Source organism: Hylobates moloch, unplaced genomic scaffold (genome assembly GCF_009828535.3).
Source record: "Hylobates moloch isolate HMO894 unplaced genomic scaffold, HMol_V3 SCAFFOLD_3, whole genome shotgun sequence".
Lineage (NCBI taxonomy): Eukaryota > Metazoa > Chordata > Mammalia > Primates > Hylobatidae > Hylobates > Hylobates moloch.
Genome location: NW_026652278.1, coordinates 134,834,436 through 134,858,850, shown reverse-complemented (window position 1 = coordinate 134,858,850; position 24,415 = coordinate 134,834,436). Strand labels below are relative to the sequence as shown.

The window sequence follows — 24,415 nt, the reverse complement described above, 5'->3', positions numbered from 1 at the left end:
GCTAATGGATACAAATAAATACAAAGACTGACTAAGATCTAGTATTTGATAGCACAACACAGTGATTACCGCAATAAATAATTTAATTATACATTTTAAAATAACTAAGAGTTAAATTGTTTGTAACAGGGATAAATGCTGGAGGTGATAAATACCCCATTTACCCTGATGTCCTTATTACTTATTGCATGCCTGTATCAAAATATCTCACGTAACCTATAAATACATATACTTACTCATAAAAACTAAAAATAAAAAACGTATACCACTACCTAAATTTGAAAGTGGAAGAATCTCAAATTATGAGCTTGGGTTCTCCCTTAAGGGGAAAAAAAAAAAGTAAAGGCAATGGGGGGGCGTGGACAACAGGGACTAACACATCAATGACAGCCAAGCAGTGTTAAATACTTAGGGGAAATTTACATAAGCCACATATTTACATATTCATGAATACTTACTGAAGGCTTTGGTCCTCGTTTCTTTTTCTCAGCCTTCTCCTTTTCTTCTAGTTCCATGTTTTCTCTTTCAATCAAAGTAATTAAGGTATTACATCTCCTCTGGAGCTCCTAAATTATAAACAAACATGGTACATGCACTTTCCATCTACAAGTTTCATGATTTCAATTTTAAAACAAGGTATGTTTTAATAGGATAATATATAAAACCACTAATACATCCCTAATTAAAAAAAAACTGATTTTCATACACAATTCATGCTATGAAGATTAAAAGCAAGATATTTGTAAATAATGTTTTTACTCCAATCTTTAAAGCCAAACTACTGTGTATTCTTCAAAAATTCTTCCTTCACTTAGGAGCTAAAGCAGTAAAAATGAACATATGCAATACTGCTACTTAGTGTGTATGTCTGAGAACTACTGTGCTACTTATATCCAAAACTTAAAAAGATTAATAGTGCACATATGTGAGGGTCAAAAACAACAAGAACTTTAACAGGTGTGTATAATCTTTCCCTTCAAAGTATCACTAGAATTATGGTAGTCAATCAATCACATGACACCTTTCCCAATTTTGGAAAAACAGCCATGGAAGTCTACGATGAGTTCTACCTCAACTCTCTCTGGCAAACTGGACATACAGCCTCCAGAAAAGATTTAAAGTATAACGTAGAAGTAGCAGATAACCCTGAAAGAAAGAGAAGTCCATTTGCATGGCTGCTGGTTAGCAGCTCCCTTTCTTATAGAGCAAAATTATTTTTTTCTTATAGTAAGTGATACTACTACACACACAACTACAGTAAAATAATTTTAAAATACTATTCTATAGAATACACCACACAAGGCTTAGAAATAGTATATAGACAGAAGAATACATTATCATTTTTTGTGCATCTTAACATGGAACATGTTAAGAAGTAACAGTTTTAAATTACGGTACTGTACTAGTTAAATTAGCATGGCACTGTCTTGTTACAATCACTATAAAATTATTCTTTATTAACTCTATAAATTGTTCCCACTTAAGAAGAAATAAGCTTTCAGCAACTGGATCTTTTCTCTAATTATATATTTATACAGTGTTTTATCTTCAAAGTAGCTTCATGTATTTAAGTTTACTACATTTCCCAAACTTGGGTATCACAAAACAGTGATGTCTAGTGAAAAGAAATTTTCAGTGGTCAAACATGAAAATACTGCTAACTATCCACCGTCCTACAAAGTGACATTTTACTTTAAATATACAGAGAAATCTTACTATAAACAAACACAAAGATGTTTAAACTTTGCTTATCCCGGAATATCCCAAACTTAAGACTACAGAACTTATTAGCATTATCCTCATCTGGCAGAAAACAAGCTGAAGCTCAAAGTTCAATGGTGGTGAAATAAGGAAGAAAAGGAGCAATTCAACAAAGCTAAACTTTTCTGAATTCAAATTTTAGGTTATTAGAAATGGGGCTATTTGGTCAGAAATGGTTAGTCAAATATTGGGAATAAAAACAAAACCTAGCACTAAATCAGTACAAAAATAGTGTTTCACTACAATAAGCCATCTTAAAATAATCCAGACTCAGCATTCTGATGTGCAGATGCCTGAATGCAAGGGCCATTTTTCTTTATAGAAATATGTTCATTTGAAAAACCAAAAAGTCGCCAGGCACAGTGGCTCACGCCAGTAATCCCAGCACTTTGGGAGACCGAGGCGGGCAGATCACAAGGTCAGGAGATCGAAACCATCCTAACACGGTGAAACCCCGTCTCTACTAAAAATACAAAAAATTAGCCAGGCACGGTAGTGGGCGCCTGTAGTCCCAGCTACTATGGAGGCTGAGGCAGGAGAATGGCATGAATCCGGGAGGCAGAGCTTGCAGTGAGCCAAGATCACGCCGCTGCACTCCAGCCTGGGCAACAGAGCCAGACTCCATCTCAAAAAAAAAGGAAAAACCAAAAAGTCGTAACACTCAGAAGTTGAAACTGATACTTCCTCCCACTTAGAACTTGAAAAGCTAGTCTTATCATATAGTGATGTTTAAAGGCCTAAGATACTAAGGGATAGGACCAATAAACTTGTAAGTTATCCCTGGTATTAGGTTTTGTGATACTAACAATATTGTAACAAAAGTCTACTTCGTACATTTTTTTAAGGTCACCTTAAAGAATACCAAAGATGACACTTACTCTGAACTCTGCTACATTACACAAAAAAGCCCTGAGCACTCACCATTGCAGTTCTGGACTTAAGAAACCAGTCAAATCTGAACTGAGGAGAGTTGCGAATACACTGTCGCAATTCATCATAAACATTTTCTTTGTCAAATCCAAGTTTGTGAAGCATACAAATCAGAAAACGATCTTCTTCTTCAGTATAGTTTTTTCCTTTGTTAGTACCATATGATATTCTCAGCTGATGAAAAGGTGCTTTGTACCGTCCAATCTATGAAAGTCAGATTTTATATTATATAAAATACAAATCCTATATAATCTGTATTTCAAACTCAGCTTTAGTATAATTAGCTAAAATGTTGCATTTCAAATCAGAATTTTCTATCTAGAGCACCTCAATTGCTTTATATAATCTTTGTCCTGAAACACCTTTATAGTCTTTATTATTATAAAGAGAAATACAGACTAAGACTTTCTGATTCTACTTAGTAAAAAGCTAATCTTAGTGTCTTTGACTCAGATCTATCAGTCTAGTGTATAGGTAAATTCTGCTGACAATACCATGTTTGAATGCTACTCTGAAGAAATTTTAAATTGTAAACCCTTACTTCTTTTCCTTTTATAAAAAGTCACTCTCTCATACTTACAGCTAGGAGTTATTTTATTAACTACCTAACTTATTAACAAGCAAATTACCTTTGTGTCAAGTGCTTTCTTAATGCTTATTCTTCTTTGAATTCTCGCCTCTCCCCTTTCAATCTGAGCCATAATCTTCTCTATGTCCTGGAGCTCGTTGCACCTTTCCCAGAACACAGCTGTAAAAGTTGGACAAAGTAAACAAATCATTTATATTTTTATTTCTTTAATGTAAAAAAAAGGGATCAACTGGATTATTTATCTTCTAATTCTTAAATTTCTGCTATTCTAAGCAGACTCACCACAGCATACCCTCACATACTAACCTAATAATACAACTGACTTGAGGAAACACAACACATAATACTTGAAATTATGGAGAGAAATTAAGATTAAAATGCAAGGGCAATTATCCAGTGACTTATTCTGATTTTCTTTGCTGTGGCTACAGTTAGCTAGGGTTAAAAAATTTTTAAAAAGGAAACCATTATGCCATTTCTGGGAACGGGACATTTTCTAATTTGTAAAAACTAATGAAGAAGGTACTAACTACACTGTGACAAAATTAGCTAATCACAACGTAATTCAGAATAAGAAGACAAGAACCTTCCAACAGCTCTTACTAAACTCCAACAGCCTGGTTAAAAAGAATTACCTGAATATTCAATGACTTCTTCTGGAGTTTTGCCTTCTACTTCTCTTGCTATATTTTCAATATCATCACGACCCCACTTCTCATTAGCTTTGATAAACTGGTTAAAATCTCTCTTGTTCCAATTGGTAAATCCCTTCACAGAACAGAAACAAAATATTTAATCACAGCACATTAAACTCAGAAAACATGCTATTAGCAAACCTTCTAAATATTACAAAAACAAATTTTCAATTGCTGCTAGTTTATTTATTAAGTTCTTTTAGAGTGGTAACTTTTCATGTACGTAAATGTACACTTTTGACAACACATTATATATTGCTCAAATACCCAAGCAATTAAATATGAGTGGGTGAGAGCAAGGAACACTGTATGAAAAGGTGACAGTTTCACTGAGCTTTGAAGGATTACTAGCAGTTGGCCAGAAAGAGTGAATAACATAAAGGGCAAAAATATGAGCAAGTAGAAAAATGGAAGGAAAATAAAGCTTTAAAGGTAAGTCAAAGGCCAGATTCTGAAAGACCTTGATGAATAGCAAAGGATGATTAAAAAATGCCACCGGGCGCGGTGGCTCACGCTTGTAATCCCAGCACTTTGGGAGGCCGAGGCGGGCGGATCACGAGGTCAGGAGATCGAGACCACGGTGAAACCCCGTCTCTACTAAAAATACAAAAAATTAGCCGGGCGTGGTGGCGGGCGCCTGTAGTCCCAGCTACTCGGAGAGGCTGAGGCAGGAGAATGGCGTGAACCCGGGAGGTGGAGCTTGCAGTGAGCCGAGATTGCGCCACTGCACTCCAGCCTGGGCGACAGAGCGAGACTCCGTCTCAAAAAAAAAAAAAAAATGCCAAGCCAAGATTTATAGTTGAAAATGGTGACTGGGTAGCAATGTGGAAAATTCATAGGAAAGACGGGAATATTCAAAGTAAGGTGATAAAAAGGATACCCACTCTACCAAGCCAGAGTAATAAAATCTGTAGTCTTCTCAACTACCTCAACTAGTGACAATCAGAGGGAGCATTTATCCACGTGCCCATGCTTTATTGTCTCCAATTATTCCATCTTTAAAAGCAGAAACTTGTATTTATTTTTATGCCCCAACATAACCTAATATAGTCCTTTACAACAAACTGTTACTAAAGTTTGTACTGATTAAAGGCTATACCTGTGTTAGAAGCTTCTCTTTTTCCTCTAACTCTTCATCATTAAGGGATTCAGCTTCATCAATCTTAAGCTGTTCTTCTTTTTGTGCCTGTGCTGCATTAGGCAACTCAGGATTTCGAGGTACCTAAAAGATATTTTTCTATGCCATCAAATCAGTAAATTTTAAAGAGCATGTGATGAACCAACTAACTGACATTTCACAAGTTTCGATTCAACCAGGAAGGAAAATATACTGATACATTGCATTTATTACGTTAAAAACAAACTAGATTGGTCATGAAGTCTTATTTTTTCTTGTTAAAAAAAACAAACCCAAGTTTATGTATTTCATATATATAACTAGACTAGGCTAAAGCAGTATTCTTTCACACTAGGTCCAAATTAGATAAATATTTATAACTAATGTTTATACCTTCCATAATTTCCGGATGGGAATGAACAGAAAGGCAGATAATTTCAATTACCTTGTACCCAATAGTTTTTCTGTAAAACAGAATTTCTTTTTCCAGTAATTCAAATAAACGTGGAGGAAAGAACTGGAAATCCTGAACGTTGGGTTGTTTTGGAGGTCGAGGAGCCTAAAGAAAAACAAAAATAAGTGTTATCCATAAAAAAAGAAATTTTGTTTTAAATGTACCCTTAGTCCTCACTTCATAAACCACGACAGCCAATTCTGCAAGCAACTGAATGCATCTTTCAATAAAACTGAATTTATATCTCAATTTTAAATGCACAGATTCAAAATTAATTTTTAAAAAATGTTAACTAAAAACAGAAGGGAGTACACTCTAAAGAAATGCAAAATGGGCCGGGCACGGTGGCTCACGCTTGTAATCCCAGCACTTTGGGAGGCCGAGGCAGGGGGATCACGAGGTCAGGAGATCAAGACCACGGTGAAACCCCGTTTCTACTAAAAATACAAAAAATTAGCCGGGCGTGGTGGCGGGCGCCTGTAGTCCCAGCTACTCGGAGAGGCTGAGGCAGGAGAATGGTGTGAACCCGGGAGGCGGAGCTTGCAGTGAGCCGAGATTGCGCCACTGCACTCCATCCTGGGCGACAGAGCAAGACTCTGTCTCAAAAAAAAAAAAAAAGAAATGCAAAATGTAGGCCAGAGGCAGTGGCTCACGCCTGTAATCCCAACACTTTGGGAGGCCAAGGCGGGCGGATCACGAGGTCAAGAGATCAAGACACCATCCTGGCCAACATGGTGAAACCCCATCGCTACTAAAATTACAGGGGTGGTGGCGGGTGCCTGTAGTCCCAGCTACTCGGGAGGCTGAGGCAGGAGGTTGCAGTGAGCTGAGATCGCACCACTGAACTCCTGGTAACAGAGCGAGACTCTTGTCTCAAAAAAAAAAAAAAAAGAAAGAAACACAAAATGTAATTATCAATCTTTTTGCAAGAATATAAGAAAAAAATTACATTTTCAAAATTTTTAGATATTTTTATGCTGTGTCAGTCAACTCACCTTGGGTGCTTTAGGTTCACTAACACGAAGAGCTTCCCTGAAATATGCATCAACGGCATAGTTGGCTTTTCTTTCTCGTTTAGGTGGTTCAATCCACTCTGTGAATGCAATCTAGCACGTGGGAAACAACTCAAATCACCGACTTTTATTACACACAGTAACAAATCATCATCAAGAAGGATGTTTGTAAATAGAAAGATATTCACAAAATCCTAGGCTATAAGCTCTATGAGGGTGGAGACTATGATACTTTGCTCAATATTATGTATATAATTAACACAAGACAGTATCTAGTCAACAGTGTAAGCATTCAGTATTTCTTGCTTAAAGGAACAACTGTTAAATGAGGGAGAAACGCTACAGAATGTCTGGTATAAATCTAAACTAGGAGAAAAGTGTAGACACATAATTAGCCTACAAAAAATTCTGAAGATATAGACCTAAATGTGTTAACAAGAAAAACACTGGGTACAATTATTTTTTTCTTCTAATCTATGGGTATTTTTCAATTTATCTCTATATTACCAAGTATTACTTATGAAGTTAAGAAATTTTTCCCTTTATTACCAGCCAATTCTGCTGTTTAAAATAAAACGAATCAGATTACCATCCCAAATTACTATTCATCCCATACAAGAATACATTTCACTGTAAACATATACCACAAACTTCATTACAAAAACTTTAAAAATATTTCAGAGCTTACCAACTGAAAAACTGGCATTAAATTTTACATAATGATGAAAATATTCAGATGTGAATAAGCAAAAATGACTACTGTTTTAAGCAAAATTACAAGACATTACAGTAACACTTAAAATTCCAAGTTTCCAGTAAAATAAAGCTTTCATGTAACCCAAACCTATTTCTAAATTACCTTTTGTTTTTCTCTATAGTCTTCTCCTTCGAAGTTATAAACACTTGACTCTGTATCCATTGTAAAGTTTCTAAGTGAGCTTTCGCCCATCTTGGAGAGCTTTTCATTCATCTCTGCAGTCTAGAGAACAAAACAATCAACTTCTTAGATTCACAACAAAGAAAGCATGAAAACTGCGTCAAAATAAATTAACTTCACTACACAAAAGCTTCTTTTTAAGGAAATAAAATTATTTATCATCAATGTAACAAATATTTCCTGTTTCTGGTCTAAAACATTCTATATTAAAAGCATTATTTAATCTACATCTCACCTTCTTTGCACCTCTTTCCAAAATACCATCGATATCTTCATCAGTGATCTCACTTTCCTTTGAAGCAAACACATGTGTTGCTCCATGTCTAATCATTTGAAGCATTTCATCTTTCCCAATTTTGTTCAGATTCTGATCCACAAGCCTCCCTGAAAAAAGATTGTGTTGTATAATGTTAACTGAACAGACTTTATTTTACTGGAAACTTGAAACTTTAAATGTAAGGTTTAATGCTTTACAATTTTTTCTCAAATGTCAATCATTTCTGTTTACTGTTTATTCACATCTGATAATTTTCATTTTTGCACTAAATTTAATGCCAAATTTTCAGTTGGTAAGATACAAAACATTCCTAAAGCTTATGTATTATATAATGAACCCTACTGTATGCTGTGTCAACAAAATATAATCTTTTGTGAAAGCTGCATATGAGAAATTTTCAAAAACCTACAAGTTTCAACAGATGGAAGCATTATATACAGAAGTTTCTGACGAGCAGAAAGGTGTTATTACTAATACTCCCCAAATCAGCTTTTTCTCCTTAGAAAAGTAAAGTAAAAAATTCTTCACATAGGCCAAACTTTACACAGAACTGAAATATATAACATCAGTTTCTTTTTAAAGAAAACTTCCAGAAGAACTGAAACTCCTAAAAACTTATTTTATTCGTTTATTTTTTTGAGACGGAGTCTTGCTCTGTTGCTTAGGCTGGAGTGCAATGACAGGACCATAGTCACTGCAGCCTTCAACTCCCTGCTCAAGCCATTCTCCTGTCTCAGCTTCCCAAGCAGCTAGGACTAAAGGCATGCACTACCACACCTGGTGAGAAAATGTATCTGATCATCGAAGAAACTCACCATTAATAAATTAACAAAGATTTTCAGTTGGCAGGAATTTGGACAACCTTGTAATTTGTGTTTTCAAAAATACAGGTATAAAAAAACAAACAAAAACCCAGAAAGACTTGTTTTCACCCTCCTCAAGGGTCACTCACATACACCTAAATAAAGCTTTGATTTTTGTATGTCAACCAACTTGTAAGTAAGTGGAAAAAGATCCAAGTTTTCAACAACTTCTTTAAATACTTGTATCATGGTTTGGGACCCATAATAGAATATACAACCAAACACCCATGACTTTGAAAGTGAGGAGATATCCACAAAGCATGTTCTTTGGATTGGATGCTACCACTGCTACCAAAATGTTCTTATGCTTATACAAACTACTTCCAAGTTGGGAAGGAAGGGAACCTTCAGATGTAAAGTGCTTGTGTACTCTCGTTTATAATTATGTCCCTCAAATAAAAAACAGTAACACAAAGGTATGCACTTAAGGCTTGCTGTTTGACTAACATGTCTACAAATGGCACAAGAAAGCTATTAGCCTGAAGGTTTGCTCCAAAAATTGCGACAGTAAATATGAAGTAAAAAACCTCAAGATTTCTAAATTAATTATGAATCAATCAATTAAGGTTTTTTTAATCTTTAAAAAAAGTGTTTCGGACGGGTGCGGTGGCTCACACCTGTAATCCAGCACTTTGGGAGGCTGAGGTGGGTGGATCACCTGAGGTCAGGAGACCAGCCTGGCCAACAAAGTGAAACCTTGTCTCTACTAAAAATACAAAAAAAGTAGCCAGGTGTGGTAGCGGGCATCTGTAAACTCAGCTACTCAGGAGGCTGAGGCAGGAGAATTGCTTGAACCCAGGAAGCGGAGGTTGCAGTGAGCCGAGATCATGCCATTGCACTCTAGCCTGAGTAACAAGAGCAAAACTCCATCTCAAAAAAAAAAAAAAAAAGTGTTTCATGGATGAAAATAACTGAGAACAAGAAACACACGGCAGGTGTATTTCAAAACACACGGATGTGTGAAGAAAAATAAAACATTAGCCATTATATCACCCACGAGATAACCTCACAGGTTGGCAGCCTCAAGAAGTCCCCAGCGACTTTCCTAATTAAACACTTAAGAGTTAACAAAGTTCTTGATCCCCCTTGAGTCACTTCCCAGCTGTATGTACAATGAACAAGTAATTTAACCTCTCAAAAGCCTTTACCTCTGATGCTAACATCTCAAGTTGGCATGAAGACTAAAGGAGAAAATGAAATGTTAAGTATACAGCACACTGCCTGGCACAAAGTAAACACTTTATTAACGGAAACGATTTGTAAAAATAAGCAATAATTTATTGTCTTCAGGTATGCAGACATATGGCTAACACTATGAATAGTATTAGGGATACCAAAGACATGTAAAATAGTCTCTTACATGGAAACCAGACACTGACAAAATCAAGATACCTACATAATCAGTAAACAATGTAACAGTATGCCTTTCAGCTTTATAGACAGATAGTAAATATACGCTCACAATGCAGTTATAAAGGAATGTACACTTGAAGTTATTAAGTTTCCCACCCCTTTTCTTGAATTTTATATTTCCCATCATCAGCTTTATAGTAGGCTTCATGAAAACATAAATTATGTCATCCTTAAAAGCTGATCTGGAATGAGAACTTAAGTTTCCTTCAATTGATCCAAAATAAAATCCCACTCTCACCCCCTACTTCTACTTATACCCTTGTTTACTTCATCTCTCTCTCCCAACTAAACTGTAAATTCTTTGAAAGTAAGAATACTTATATGTTCCATTTACCACTGAATTCTCAGCACCAAGAACAGTGCCTAGCATCTGGTGGGTACTCAATAAGTTGCAGACAAGAAAAAAGAATAAAATCGGGCTCTTTGATTTTTATTTCTTCAGTTTTCCCCACAGTAATCAAGAGTAGTTAGTACATATAAATTATTAACCACCACACTGAATGTCAGATATTTTATATACATTATCCCCTTTAATTCTTTAAAACCCTTAAGTGTAGTTATTTTTATCCCCACTTAACAGATGACGAAACGGGTTCACGTAACGAGAGAGAACTGCTAACTGGCAGAGTCATTATTCAAACCTCAACTGTCCTGAGCCCAAGTCCATCTTTTTAATGACAAAACTAAAGTTTACTGTATTTGCAATACAAGTCATCTCTACTGGCTGCAAGCTTGACTCAATGGATGCTTAGTAACAAGAATCTTCTAAGATGATTTTCAAACAAAAACAGGTTGTGTCAATCCAACTTGGTAAAGTTTTAAAGTTCCATGGCTTACCTTGTTGAATGACTATTGAATCCAGTCTAAGTTTCATCTCAGCACGCTCTACTATTCTTTCTTCTACGGTGTTATCAGTTATAAAGCGGAACACTCTGACTGTCTTGGTCTGCCCAATTCTATGTGCTCGATCCTAAATAAATTACCATGTTATTTTGAATTTAATTTAAAAGTCACATAAATAACACCGAAATGGGTACGCTAAGAAAAAAAATTAAAATATTCTGAAGTACAAAACTTCTTAAAATTTGTAATAACACTGAATCTGTAAGGAATCAGATGAATTCTGCTAGGTTACACTGAGATAAAACACATAATGTCTCCAAACAATATACAAAATTATAATTTTTACGTCTGATGGGAAAAGATTTTAAGTCTCTTTTCCTAGGTGTAAATTCAAAATGTTTTTCTATCTAAATCAAACCCAAATTGTCACTGCTATCAGGCAAAGTGACATGAAACAACTTAGCCAACAACATAAAAATTCTAATCTTTAAATATTACCCAATTAACTACATACAAGTAGTCAAACTAATTTGAATATGAATTTGTTTCACTTTTGCTAACTACATTCCTAAAAAACTCCCTTATTTCTAATAATTGGTCAATTTTCCCCAGTCACCCTTAGTAAGAGTACAAGATGAAAGTGACTAATGGGCTGGGTGCAGTAGCTCACTCCTGTAATCCCCGTACTTTCAGAGGCCAAGGTGGGTGGATCACCTGAAGGTGAGGAGTTTGAGACCAGCCTGACCAACATGGTGAAACCCCATCTCTACTAAAAATACAAAATTAGCTAGGCGTGGTGGCACACACCTGTAATCCCAGCTACTCAGGAGGCTGAGGCAGGAGAATCACTTCAACCTGGGAGGCAAAGGTCACAGTGAGCCAAGACTGCACCACTGCACTCCAGCCTGAGCAGTAAGAGCGAAACTCCATCTCAAAAAAAAAAAAAAAAGTGACTAATGACAGAGATTAAAATTGGATCTATGGTCACCAATATCACAGGTCAGGAAAATCTGCAGTATCAATTCTCTGAATCTAAAAATAATCTTCCTGATCTGACCAGGTACTCTCACGCAGGTGTTCTTTTAAATAACTAAGGTGGAAGACAGGCTAGTTGCTCATCAAACCCAATTCTCTTTGGTCCTGTGATACAACTATACTATAATTTACCAATTCCCTTGCAGTCAGTTATGCTACATGATTTGAGTTCTGTCCAATTGTTTGATCAAGGGGGTGGAGAGACAAGCAGGCTCTTTCAAGGTCTGACCCACAAAAAATTTCCTGGGAAATCCCCAACTCTATCCTTTCCCCCTTCTGCCAATTGGATGCAGCATAGCAGAGGACTCCAGGGTCCTAAGATATGGCAGGTCCCTGAGATGGAAATACCCTTATTTAGATGGAAGATCACCTCAATATACTCTCACTGAACCATTAGATTGGAGAAAAATAAAATTCTACTGGGTTAAGTCACTGATACTTGTAGAATTAGCTTGCCCTAACTAACGCATCTACTAAGCACAGAATATATTTATTTGTTATCTCTTACCATAGCCTGAAGATCTACTTGGGGATTCCAATCAGAATCATATAAAATTACTACATCAGCGGTCGCAAGATTGATGCCAAGACCACCAGCACGCGTGCTTAACATGAAAACAAACTTTGTGCTGTTTGGTTCATTGTATGCATTGATGGAGTCCTATGGATAAAACAAAATGATTGTCAAAAAGTTTATCTGATTCTTTTTTATCTCCCTCCCCATATTTTACTCACTTGTCTCTCATCATGGGGCGTCTGACCATCCAACCTGCAGTACTCATAATTTCTCCACATGCAATAGTCTTCCAAAATGTCCAATACCCTTGTCATTTGACTGAAAATTAGTACTCGTGAACCTGTTGGGGAATATAAGAATCTATTATCAGTGGCTTCAAAAGTCGAAAAATTTAAGGGTAACCAAAACTAAGACTAACCAATTATCCTTAATTCGAAAGCTACCTACTTGGTTACAAGGGGGAAAAAAATCTACACATTATTATCCAAGTCAGTCATTTCCCACTTTTTTCTCACCATGGCACAAATAAAAAAGGGTAACATTTGTACAGAAAAGCATATTTGCCTCTGGTCTCGAAGGCTTTGCCATCCCAAAGGGTAGGATAATCATTATCTTGTTGCCCCATATATGTTTAAAAATAACCTTCCACTACTTCACAACAACTCTTCAATGCATATGACTCCCCAAACCTCCAACACACACCTAATACTCCTGGTCTCAGCCTGGTTCTGAAGACCCATTCCAGATCAAAGGACCATAATACGTGCCTCATATATCTACAGTGACTATCCTTCACTTACCACTTACCTGACATGATTCAAATTATCTGACTGCCTTCCACTTCTTTAGGCAGCTACATAATACCTTCAGTAGAATACATCAAGACAAAGGATCATTTTGAAAAGTAATGATTATGAAATGATCCTGTCCTAGAAGAGGAGGCTGATAATCTGCTGTTGTCACACGTTCCTGCACCTCAAATGCATAAGAATTTTTTTTTTTTTTTTTTGAGACGAGTCTTGCTCTGACACCCAGGCTAGAGTGCAGCGGCGCCATCTCAGTTCACTGCAACCTCTGCCTCCGAGGTTCAAGTGATTCTTCTGCCTCAGCCTTCCAAATAACTGGGACTACAGGTGCATGCCACCACGCCTGGCTAATTTTTTTTGTATTTTTGGTAGAGACAGGGTTTCACCATGTTGGCCAGGCTGGTCTCAAACTCTTGACCTTAGGTGATCTGCCCACCTCAGCCTTCCAAAAAGTGCTGGGACATGAGATATTTAATAATCTCCATTTTCCCTGCAGAGTTTAATATACCTTTCATTAATATCTGAGTATTCCCACCAAGTTCCTGCCACTCCTCCCCACCAATCTAATTCCTTTAATTACTTTGCTTTCAAGGAAAGCATTTTTTAAAAACCTATCTCTACAAAAAGATATAAAAAGAAAAAAGTAAACCCATTCACTGACAACTCTTACAATATGCTTTTGATAGTATCATAGAGGAGATTCATCTACTGGTCCAACTGTCATTCTTATTAAAATATAGAGAGAAACACAAACTTGAATCTGTACACTTAATACTATTGCAGTGATATTTCGTATCTTTAAGAGATATATAATAATTTATGAAAGGCTATAGTGTCTGGCGTTTGCTTCGAATAATCTGGGAGGAGGAAAGGTATAGCAGACTAAAAACGTTTTTATTAGTTAAAATTGGAAGCTGGCTTCTAAGTTCTTTCTACCTTCGTGTAATTTAAATATACCCAAACACACATCACAGACATACCCATTTTCATATAAAAAGTCAGCATACTACAAATAAAAATGTTTCAGGTCCATGTACATGGTACCTTATTAAATTAAAACTCCACATAAATAATTAAAAAACAATATCATGAACACACCACCAATTAAAAAACAATATCATGAACACACCACCACTGTCTAACAATGGATCTGGTAACCATGTGTGTGAGGGAGGTGCATTCTTCACATTTTATGACAGAAAGCTATAATTTCTAGGAAAGTATATATAAAGTATGAACTCTTCCCAAAATCAAGGGAGTACGGTTGCTCTAACTATTGCTTACCTTCTAAGAGACTTAAGGCCTAAAATCAGGAGTGGGGTCAGAGCTCAGATAATGAATAGGTTTTTTTAATGTTCTACACTTCAACTTTGGAAAGCATCAGAGCAGTCATTTCAAAGTACGGTGCTCCTTTGTTTTAACATGAGCATTTTAAAACAGTTTTGATAATCTGACACGGGTAACAGATACCTTGTTCTTTTAACTTAGGGAGCAGCTTGTCTAAAACCACCATTTTGCCACTGTTGGTTACTAGATGCATATCTGTTGTATAAGGTGGACCAGGTTCTGCTCCATCAAAGAGATATGGATGATTACAACATTTTCTCAACTGCATTAGGATGTTCAATAACCTCATTTTGTCCATCTTGCCTGCTGAGTTGAGTATATCTATATCCTTCATTAATATCCGAGTATACCTATTCAAAGAAGAAAAATATTTTTAGAGCTCAAATGTTCCTTGATCAATCCCTGCCACTTTACATACTTAATCCCCTTCCCCACATGAACCCCCAAATATCTACAAGAAACTACTCATCAACTCCTAGGTATGGTTAGGAATTTAACATCTGTAACCTCTTTCTTTTTGCTTCCATTTTTCTTTACTGTCCATAGCATTATAATGTTCATACTTATGCCTTGGGCCTTGAGGATATTATTTTAAAAGTACAAAAAGAGTTCCCTTGGGTAGAATTAAAGCAGTAAGACATAATATTTTTAAGTAATAAAGCAAAACTTTAAAAAATGTAAGTTTTCAACATAATTTTAGTTTGTAGTTTTTTGCAACAGGAAGTGCCACTATTCGATTACTACATACCCCATAGCTAGTGTAGCATTTAGGTAAGAACCCTAACATCTGAGAAGACAGGAAGAATAATGAAATAGTAAGGCATGATGATGAGAATAATATGAATACAACGTTACTTAAACATATGTATAAATACACAGGGGGAGGGAGGTATGTCTGTGAGGCAAGTCTGTGAAGCTACAGCCATAAGCTAAGGCCAGATTATAAAAAGCCTTGAACGTATACTAAGAATTTAGACATTGTTATGAAAGAATGAGTAATTTGTCTAAGCATCAAAGTTTTAGAGCCTTGGATCCTTTGAACAAAATAAGTAGCCTAGGCAATCTATGCTTAAACAAGGCAGACCTTTCCATCTCAATTCTGATATAAAGTTCGCTCAAATGTTTTACTAAAAAAGATTTGTCTTCCCTTAGCATTGACTCATCTTAGTTCTGTTTTAGAGCCATCCAAGGTAAGCCTAATATCTGCTACCCTTTCAAAAGTTTTGAGGACATTTAGGACCAACCACCTTCTACAGATAACCTCTTACCCAGATAACATGCCCAGCTCTCTATATGATATTAAGTCCTTTAACCAAACAACTCTGGTCTCTTGCAAATACTTATCAAAATTTAAGTATGCAGTTAAATATACATGAAATATGATGAGACCAGTAAAGGGTAGCTATATTTATTTCCTCTCCTTTGAACACTACACTTACATTAAGGCTAACAGTATCTTTTTCTGCAGCTACTTTACACTGACCCAGTATTTATGAACTACTAAGTGAACCATGTATCTCCCACACTGTGCTATCACAGTTTCCTTTTTAAAAATTCCAAGTAGATGGTTTCATATGAACCCCGTTTAATTAAATCCCAATTTTAATTTTGGATTCATTGAGCCTTCCATCCCGATTCTGTCATCTAATAGGTCCAAAACTTTCTATAACGAACTTAATGAGCAAGCCCTATACTACATGACAAGAAAACTCTTTTCAGGTTGAGTTCAATCCAGCAAACTGAAATTCCATGAAGACACAAATTAGGAAAACAAAATACAAATGAAATTTAGGGAAGAATCAATAGTGCTATCAAGTACATCTGAGAACACATACCATTCCCTTTGCATTTTGCTGAGGCCCACATAGATTTTTACTTCCTTCTTTGGAGGCAAACTCTTTTCAACATCAGCCTTAATTCGACGAAGGAGGAATGGACGCAAAACCTTAAAAAGGACAAAAATAAATAGGTAATACCAATATTACACATAAGGTCATATTTCAGCATCTTCGAATTGTATATAAAATATATGAAAAAGAAATTTCTCTGCGTATCAAGTGATTTCTTAGGATTTCTCCCTGCGAATACAGTCATATCTCAGTATCTGTGGGAGACTAGTTCCTGTCCCCTTCCCTGTGAATACTAAAATCCACAAATGCTCAAGTCCATTATATAAAATGTACTATTTGCATATAACCTACAAACATCCTCCCATATACTTTAAATCATCTCTAGATTACTTATAATAATAGTTGATGGAATGTAAATGCTATGTTAATAGTTGTTACACTACACTGTTTAGGGAATAATGACAAGGAAAAGGTCGGTATATTTAACACAGATGGAACCATCCATTTTATTTTTATTTTTGGGGGCAAATATTTCCAATCCATAGTTGATTGAATCTATGGATGTGGAACCTATGGATATGAAGAGCTAACTGTATATAATTTATTACTACTGGGTTCCTGAAGGGTAGTAATACAAGACCATTACTTATTCGATAAAGGCGTACCTCAGAGATACTGTAGGCTCAGTTCCAGACTACCTCAATAAAGCAAGTCACATTTCCCAGTGCATCTAAGAGTTACATTTACACTATTAAGTGTGTAATAGCATTATGTCTAAAAAAAAACAACGTATATACCTTAATTTAAAAATACATTATTGCTTTAAAAATGTGATACATTATTTAAAGCAATACATTATTGCTTTAAAAACAGAGTAAACACATGCCATTGGGAAAATGGTGTTTATCGATAGACTTCCTTGACACAGCGTTGCCACAAACCATCTGTTTTGCAAAATAAATTTTTCTTAAAAATGCAGTATCTGTGAAGCACTGCAAAGCGTAATGAGATGTGCCTGTATATGTGAGTATATACTTGTTATACTACCATAAAATACTAAAAACAATAGTAAATTTTTAAAATGATATTTTCAACGATTTGCTGCCTTTCGGGTCTAAAACTAGTTACTTGCATGCAGACTAACATTGCTTAAGAATGGGCAAGGGTCGGGAGGCCAAGGTGGGTGGATCACGAGGTCAGGAGATCGAGGCCATCCTGGCTAACACGGTGAAACCCTGTCTCTATTAAAAATACATAAAATTAGCCAGGTAAGGTGCCAGGTGCCTGTAGTCCCAGCTACTCGGGAGGCCGAGACAGGAGAATGGCGTGAACCTGGGAGGCGAAGCTTGCAGTGAGCCGAGATCGCGCCACTGCACTCCATCCCGGGCGACAGAGCGAGACTCCATCTCAAAAAAAAAAAGAATGGACAAGGGTCTCATTTAGATCTCTTTATGGTTAGTCTTTAAACTTACTGTCCTAACTTACAGAAAGAATATAAAAGTACACACTTCAATAAATCATGAGGGTATACAGTTCTAGAAATTTTATTCAAGTACTGTAAAAGTACCCATGTTATTACCTATATAGAATACTCTAGAAATCATTTTTGTGACCCTTCCAATCACTATCCCCTCTTTTCCTTCCCAAGGGTAAGCAATATTCTTATTTTGAGACACCATAAATTAATTTTGCATATCATTTTTAACTTTATATACATGGACTCACTCAATACGCACCCATTTATATCTGGTTTCTTTTATTAAACAATGAGACATTTCCATGTTATATGTAGTAGTAGTTCACTCATTTTCATAAAACAGTAAGTTTTAAAATTAACTACATAACTAAAGATACTCTTTTTTGTACCTCTGTTCTATTTACACTGTTTTTTAAAAATAGTGACTATATCACAAAACAAATTAGACATTAGTGGGAAAAATATCAGCAACACCTCTCTAATATCACCACGTAGAAAAGCTAGTTCAGCCCTAGTCAACAGGCGGCAGCAACTGCCAGATGTGTAAGTGAAGACCTTTAGCCCCACTGGTTCTCTTCTAGCATTGTCCAGCTAAATAAATGTAACTGGATAAACCTAGGTGTAACCCACAAAGAAACCATTCAGTCAACCCATGAATTCTGGGGTTGTTAACAAAATATAAACTATTAAGTGTTTTGGAGGTGGGGGAAATAAGGGAGTCTTATTAACCCCTGAAGGGGGGTTAAGGTGTTTTGGGGGGTGGAGGGAATAAGGGGTTCTTTTGCAGCATTAGATAACTAATACATCAAATAAGAGTTATCTCATTCCTAAGCATATCCATACTGACTTCTAAACCCTCCCTTCATTATGAGACCACAGATGCTACTGTACAAAGTAAAGAGCAGGAGAAAGTAGAGAGGTAGCTACAAGACCTCCCTGACTTCATAAGCATTTTCAAAATACCCTGTGAACAAAACAGAGTTTCCAAATCTGGTTGATACTGCTGTATGGGTTGTTCATTTGCTTTACCTAGATGTACCTACATATTTACTAAAGGAAAGCCAAGAGCAGAGGAATAAGGGGAAAAAATGCATGGAAAAAAAAATCGTGTTCTTCTGCCTCCTTTTCTAACCCCAAGATTACATATACACTCCACAATCCTTGGTCTAAGTAAATACGAAGAGAGTGCTTAGATGCATGAATGCCATCTGAACTGAAATAAAGGTAGCTAGGAAATTACTATCTTCAAATATTTAACAAAACTCTCAATATTTAAGAATTTTAAAGTACTTTACAATGAAATATTTGAACAATCATGAACTTAAATTTTTTTCCCTGTTCAAATGTCCCCTCTAACTAGGCATTGTGCCAGGTATACAAAGACAAATAAATACGTGCTTCCTGCCTTTGTGCTTACAATCCAGTATGGAAAACACTTGTGAATCATCTCAATATCCTCTGCAAAGTCCTATAATATTAGGATGCTCAGATTGTTAAAGATGGAATACACAGAAGGGCACCTAGGCCAGCCTCAGCCTGGCTGGTTCAGTGGAGGTGATGTCGCTGAGTCTTGGAGTAGGTATTAGTAAAGAGACCAGGAAAAAGGATTCTAGATGTAACAAAAACGATAAGCAAAAATAGATTAGAATTACCACAATGTTTACAGAAAACTGACAGTGGGGTCAGCAATCTATGAAATTAAAGCTCAATATATGAAGTAAAACAGATGCCAAAGAATGTTAAAAAGGTTAGGTCATGGAGGGGCACAATTTTGTTCCCCGGGGACATCTGCAATGTCTAGAGAAATTTTTGGTTGTCACGACTGGAGGAATGTTACTACTGCCATCTAGTGAGTAGAAGTATCAGGGATGCTATTAAACATTCTACAATACACAGGACAATCACATTCTCCCCTCTCTCCTTACCCCTCTCAAAGATATACCCAGACCAAAATGTCAGAAGAGGCTGAGAATTCCTGAGTTAGGTCATTAAGGGCTTTATATAACATAACATTCTTACAAGCTCCTGCTTTAACCTGCTGAGCAGGGTATTTTAATCTGGGGTCTGTTAGAGAAGTTTCTCTACCTACCAACTTTTACTTGTGAACCGTCACAGGAAGCTGTATGTAGAAACAAAGCTATACAGCAAAGCAAAAACATACCAACTCTGCTCATAATGCAATATTAGCAGTTGCTTATACACGACGTCACTAGATTCAAGAAAAAACAGATGGATCTTTAGCCCTTTCAAAAGAGAACCTGTTAGATTCTTCCATGGAATGTAAATTGAACTAAGCTTTAAAAACTTGTCTATTAAGGCTGGGCGTGGTGGCTCATGCCTATAATCCCAACACTTTCGGAGGCCAAGGCAGGCAGGTTGATAACTTGAGTTCAGAAGTTCGAGATCAGCCTGGGCAACATGGTGAAACACTGTCTCTACAAAAAATACAAAAATTAGCTGGGCATAGTGGCCAGTGCCTGTAGCCCCAGCTACTCTAGACACTGAATGGGGAGAGACTGTTTGAGCCTGGGAGGCAGAGGTTTCAGTGAGCCAGGATCATGCCACTGCACTCCAGCCTGGACGACAGAGTGAGACTGTCTCAAAACCAACAACAAAAACTTGTCTATATTAATTATTATGCAATTCTTCTTTCCCCCACTGTATTTTGTATAACTGTGAGAGAATACTTTCTCCCTTAAGTCAGGATTCCATTCTAGGTTCTAACACTGAAACAACCACACATCACCCCCTACATTGATTGTAAGATGTAAGAGTTAAGTGTCAGAATTCAAGCAGATCTGATTCTTAAGCCATTGTGCTTTTTATTAACAGGAAAATAATCTACTAATTTAAACCTTTATCCTTTTTCCCATCATAAATATGCTTTAACACTACTCCAAAATACTTACCATATGAAGCCTCTCAACTAGTTTTTGATCCCCAAGGCAGTTGTTTGTATCAAACCAGGAATCAAAGTCCTAGATAAACAAACAAAAAATATACTCAGATCAGAGATAATATTAACAAATACCCTATAATACCAGATATAAAAATGATTTCTAGAATTAGTAATTTGAATTGTAACCCACCAAAAAAAAAAAAAATCACTTAGTCCAATCCTGGTTTTCATGTGTCATTGTTACTAATTTTAAAACAGGTAGTTCAGAAATCACACTACCTTCTAAACATTCTTCTCAAAAACATCAAAATAACAAGTTTCACAGTAAAAAGTTGGAAAGCAAGTTCTATAGAATTAGAAAAATTAATATTCTTGAAAAATATCTTTCAAGTTTCATAAAAGCTTGAAAATTAAAACATTTTATAGTTTGTTCTCTGAGACCATTCACACTACTCAAATACAAGTTCACAAACAATGTCAATTTTAATCAAACTTACTAAATGAAATTGAAATTACCAGCATTTCATCAATATTTGGTTAGGATTTCAACAAGGGCAGTTTCCCTAACCTCATCTCTTGAACATATGTATTATATATGTGCTTTGTTTTTGAGTAAACATAATCTTAGAATTCACTGCTTTAAAGTAAATGAAAGTGTCAATGTAGTGAGAAAAAGGAATTATCTCACAAACATCAAAATACACAAAATCGAAGCTAAAATTGCTTTTGGAGTCTGATTAAATATCTTTTTACAATACAAAATCTCTGTTCTTTCCAAATAATCTTCAACAGAAAAAAACAAAATTAATTAATACCTTTTTATAACTTAATTGTACAAAAATATACTAACGTGGAGCTCTTCAAATCCCTCCAATACACACGAGACGCCAGCTATGCAAACAAAGCTTCAAAAATAAACGCTGGTCCAGGAAAAAAAAACTGCAATTTCTAATAGCACAAACTCTTGACATAGTTATTATATTACTATTAACAGTTCAAATAGCTAATTAACCATTACTATCATTTCTATGACTATAAATAATCCATAAAGATTAGGTTCTATTTGTTTGTTAGACTATAAGAAAAGCCAGACAGATTTCACTAAATTTGACAGTCATCCTTGGGACTTACAACATAAGCAATGTGAGGTATACAAATCACTTCAGGAATACCTTGAGCAGCACCTTAAAAACATAACCAGTCAACCTAGAGCCACTGAAACAAAGGCCAACATGACGTACCAAATAGGAGTGACAATTTATGCCATTTCAGATAGAGAAAACAATGATTTAAAGTAGACTGAGGCCTGGCGTGGTGGCTCATGCCTGTAATCCCAGCACTTTGGGAGGCTGAGGCAGGCAGATCGCTTGAGGCTAGGAGCTTGAGACCAGCCTGGACAACATGGCAAAACCTCATCTCTACAATAAATACAGAAACTAGCCAGGCGTGGTGGCACACACCTGTGATCTCAGCTATTCGGAAGGCTGAGGCACAAGAATCACCTGAATTCCAGAGGTGGAGGTTGCAGTGAGCCAAGATCACACCAATGCTCTTTAGCACAGGTGACAGAGTGAGACTATGTCTCAAAAAAAAAAAAAAATAGTAATAATGAAGTAACATTGAAACCAAAAGCACAAAAGTAAATTCCCATTATACAGAGACAACCTAGGAGATAACACCAGGCTAACTATGTAAATAAAAGCATAAAAAATTAATAATAATCTCAAGCCATGCTAAAAGGCAGGCCACTTTTATTACAAAAATATATAGCATTAAGCAAAATATTATTATTAACCAGAAAGCACCAGGAAATACTTACATCTGCTGAATTAAACACATCTGGCAACAGAAAGTTAAGAAGTGACCACAGCTCATGCAAGTTGTTCTGCAGAGGTGTTCCAGTTAATAATAGTCTATTTGTAGTCTTGAATTCCCTCACTATTTCTGACAACTGAAAGAAAAGAACCAAATACACCATTAGAATATTCTGCATATTGCATTATTTACAACAGCAAAGACCTGGAACCAACCCAAATGTCCATCAATGATAGACTGGATAAAGAAAATATGGCATGTATACATCAGGGAATAATATGCAGCCATAAAAGAGAATGAGTTTATATCCTCTGCAAGGACATGGATGAAGCTGGAAGCCATCATTCTCAGTAAACTAACACAGGAACAGAAAACCAAACACTGCATGTTCTCACTCAGAAGTGGGAGTTGAACAATGAGAACACATGGACACAGGGAGGGGAACATCACATGCCAGGACCTGTTGGGGGGTGGGGAGAAAGCAGAGGGACAGCATTAGGACAAATACCTAATGCATGCGGGGCTTAAAACCTAGATGATGGGTTGCTAGATGCAGCAAACCACCATGGCACATGCATACCTATGTTAACAAACCTGCACCTTCTGCACATGTATCTCGTAACTTAAAGTTAAAAGAAAAAAAAAATCTGTACTTTAATCAAATTCTTACATGAAGGCTTTTCACATCTAAGTATCAAATTACCTTAGATTTTTCATTTTTGATCCTGTGAGCTTCATCTATTACTAAGTATCTCCAATTAAATTTTTTGAACACAGACTTCTCTTTAATAAGCATTTCATAAGATGTTACACATACATCCCATTCTCCTGGTAATAAAACGTCTCTGACAAAAGCAGCCTGTGTAACAAGAGAAAAAAATTACATCACGCAGAAATAAACTACGCATTACATTTACTGATGACAAGTAATCTAGTATATAAAAGGAGGTGGGAATACTAAAAAGGAGTAGAGTAGCTAGCTATATTATGCAAACGTTTAGAACCAGCTTTCCTGACACTAAAGTAACGTCATTAATCATTTAAATGTCAGAACCATGAAGTTTTAAAAAACTGACAAAGTTGGCCGGGCGCAGTGGCTCACGCTTCTAATCCCAGCACTTTGGGAGGCCGAGGCGGGCGGATCACGGGGTCAAGAGATCGAGACCACGGTGAAACCCCGTCTCTATTAAAAATACAAAAAAATTAGCCGGGCGTGGTGGCGGGCGCCTGTAGTCCCAGCTACTCGGAGAGGCTGAGGCAGGAGAATAGCGTGAACCCGGGAGGCAGAGCTTGCAGTGAGCCGAGATTGCGCCACTGCACTCCAGCCTGGGCGACAGAGCAAGACTCCGTCTCAAAAAAAAAAAAAAACTGACAAAGTTAACCAGTGCAAAATTCAATAGACACTTAAAATGTCTTTCTGCAATTCCACTAGATCGAGAAATTTTGTCTAAACCTCAAAGGTTTAGACAAAAAAGAGGGAGGTTTTAACATAAAGAAAGGAAGAGGGTGGAAAGATAGTTAGCAGTAGTAGGCATTTGTATTTCTTTGAGGTTTATAAATGTATTAACACATTCCTAATAGTATTATTTTAAAGGTAAGGAAACTGAAGCAAAGAGTGGTTAAGTAATTACCACTCTTTGGGCTCCCAAACAAACAAAAATTGATAACTTAAAATATCCAACATAACTAGAAAGGGAGAGAAAAAAATACAGACTTATCACTCACAGGTAAATGAAGAGGAAATAAAAAACAAGTACACAGCTATTCAGTAGTCTGA

General features: G+C 36.3%; 1 protein-coding gene across 1 annotated transcript in view; it reads right to left on the bottom strand.

Moving 5' to 3' along the window:
• Nucleotides 1-24,415, bottom strand: part of SMARCA5 (SWI/SNF related, matrix associated, actin dependent regulator of chromatin, subfamily a, member 5) — a 40,957-nt gene that overhangs the window by 2,824 nt on the left and 13,718 nt on the right. The window contains exons 7-23 of the mRNA XM_032147747.2: nt 23,342-23,497; nt 22,643-22,774; nt 20,834-20,902; nt 16,433-16,542; nt 14,721-14,947; nt 12,663-12,784; nt 12,436-12,588; nt 10,887-11,019; nt 7,732-7,880; nt 7,419-7,538; nt 6,542-6,652; nt 5,538-5,651; nt 5,075-5,197; nt 3,916-4,048; nt 3,321-3,439; nt 2,683-2,895; nt 459-566 (exon numbers count right to left, since the gene is read on the bottom strand). Coding sequence (XP_032003638.1) covers nt 459-566; nt 2,683-2,895; nt 3,321-3,439; nt 3,916-4,048; nt 5,075-5,197; nt 5,538-5,651; nt 6,542-6,652; nt 7,419-7,538; nt 7,732-7,880; nt 10,887-11,019; nt 12,436-12,588; nt 12,663-12,784; nt 14,721-14,947; nt 16,433-16,542; nt 20,834-20,902; nt 22,643-22,774; nt 23,342-23,497 — 2,292 coding nt within the window. The remainder of the gene's footprint in view (nt 1-458; nt 567-2,682; nt 2,896-3,320; nt 3,440-3,915; nt 4,049-5,074; nt 5,198-5,537; nt 5,652-6,541; nt 6,653-7,418; nt 7,539-7,731; nt 7,881-10,886; nt 11,020-12,435; nt 12,589-12,662; nt 12,785-14,720; nt 14,948-16,432; nt 16,543-20,833; nt 20,903-22,642; nt 22,775-23,341; nt 23,498-24,415) is intronic.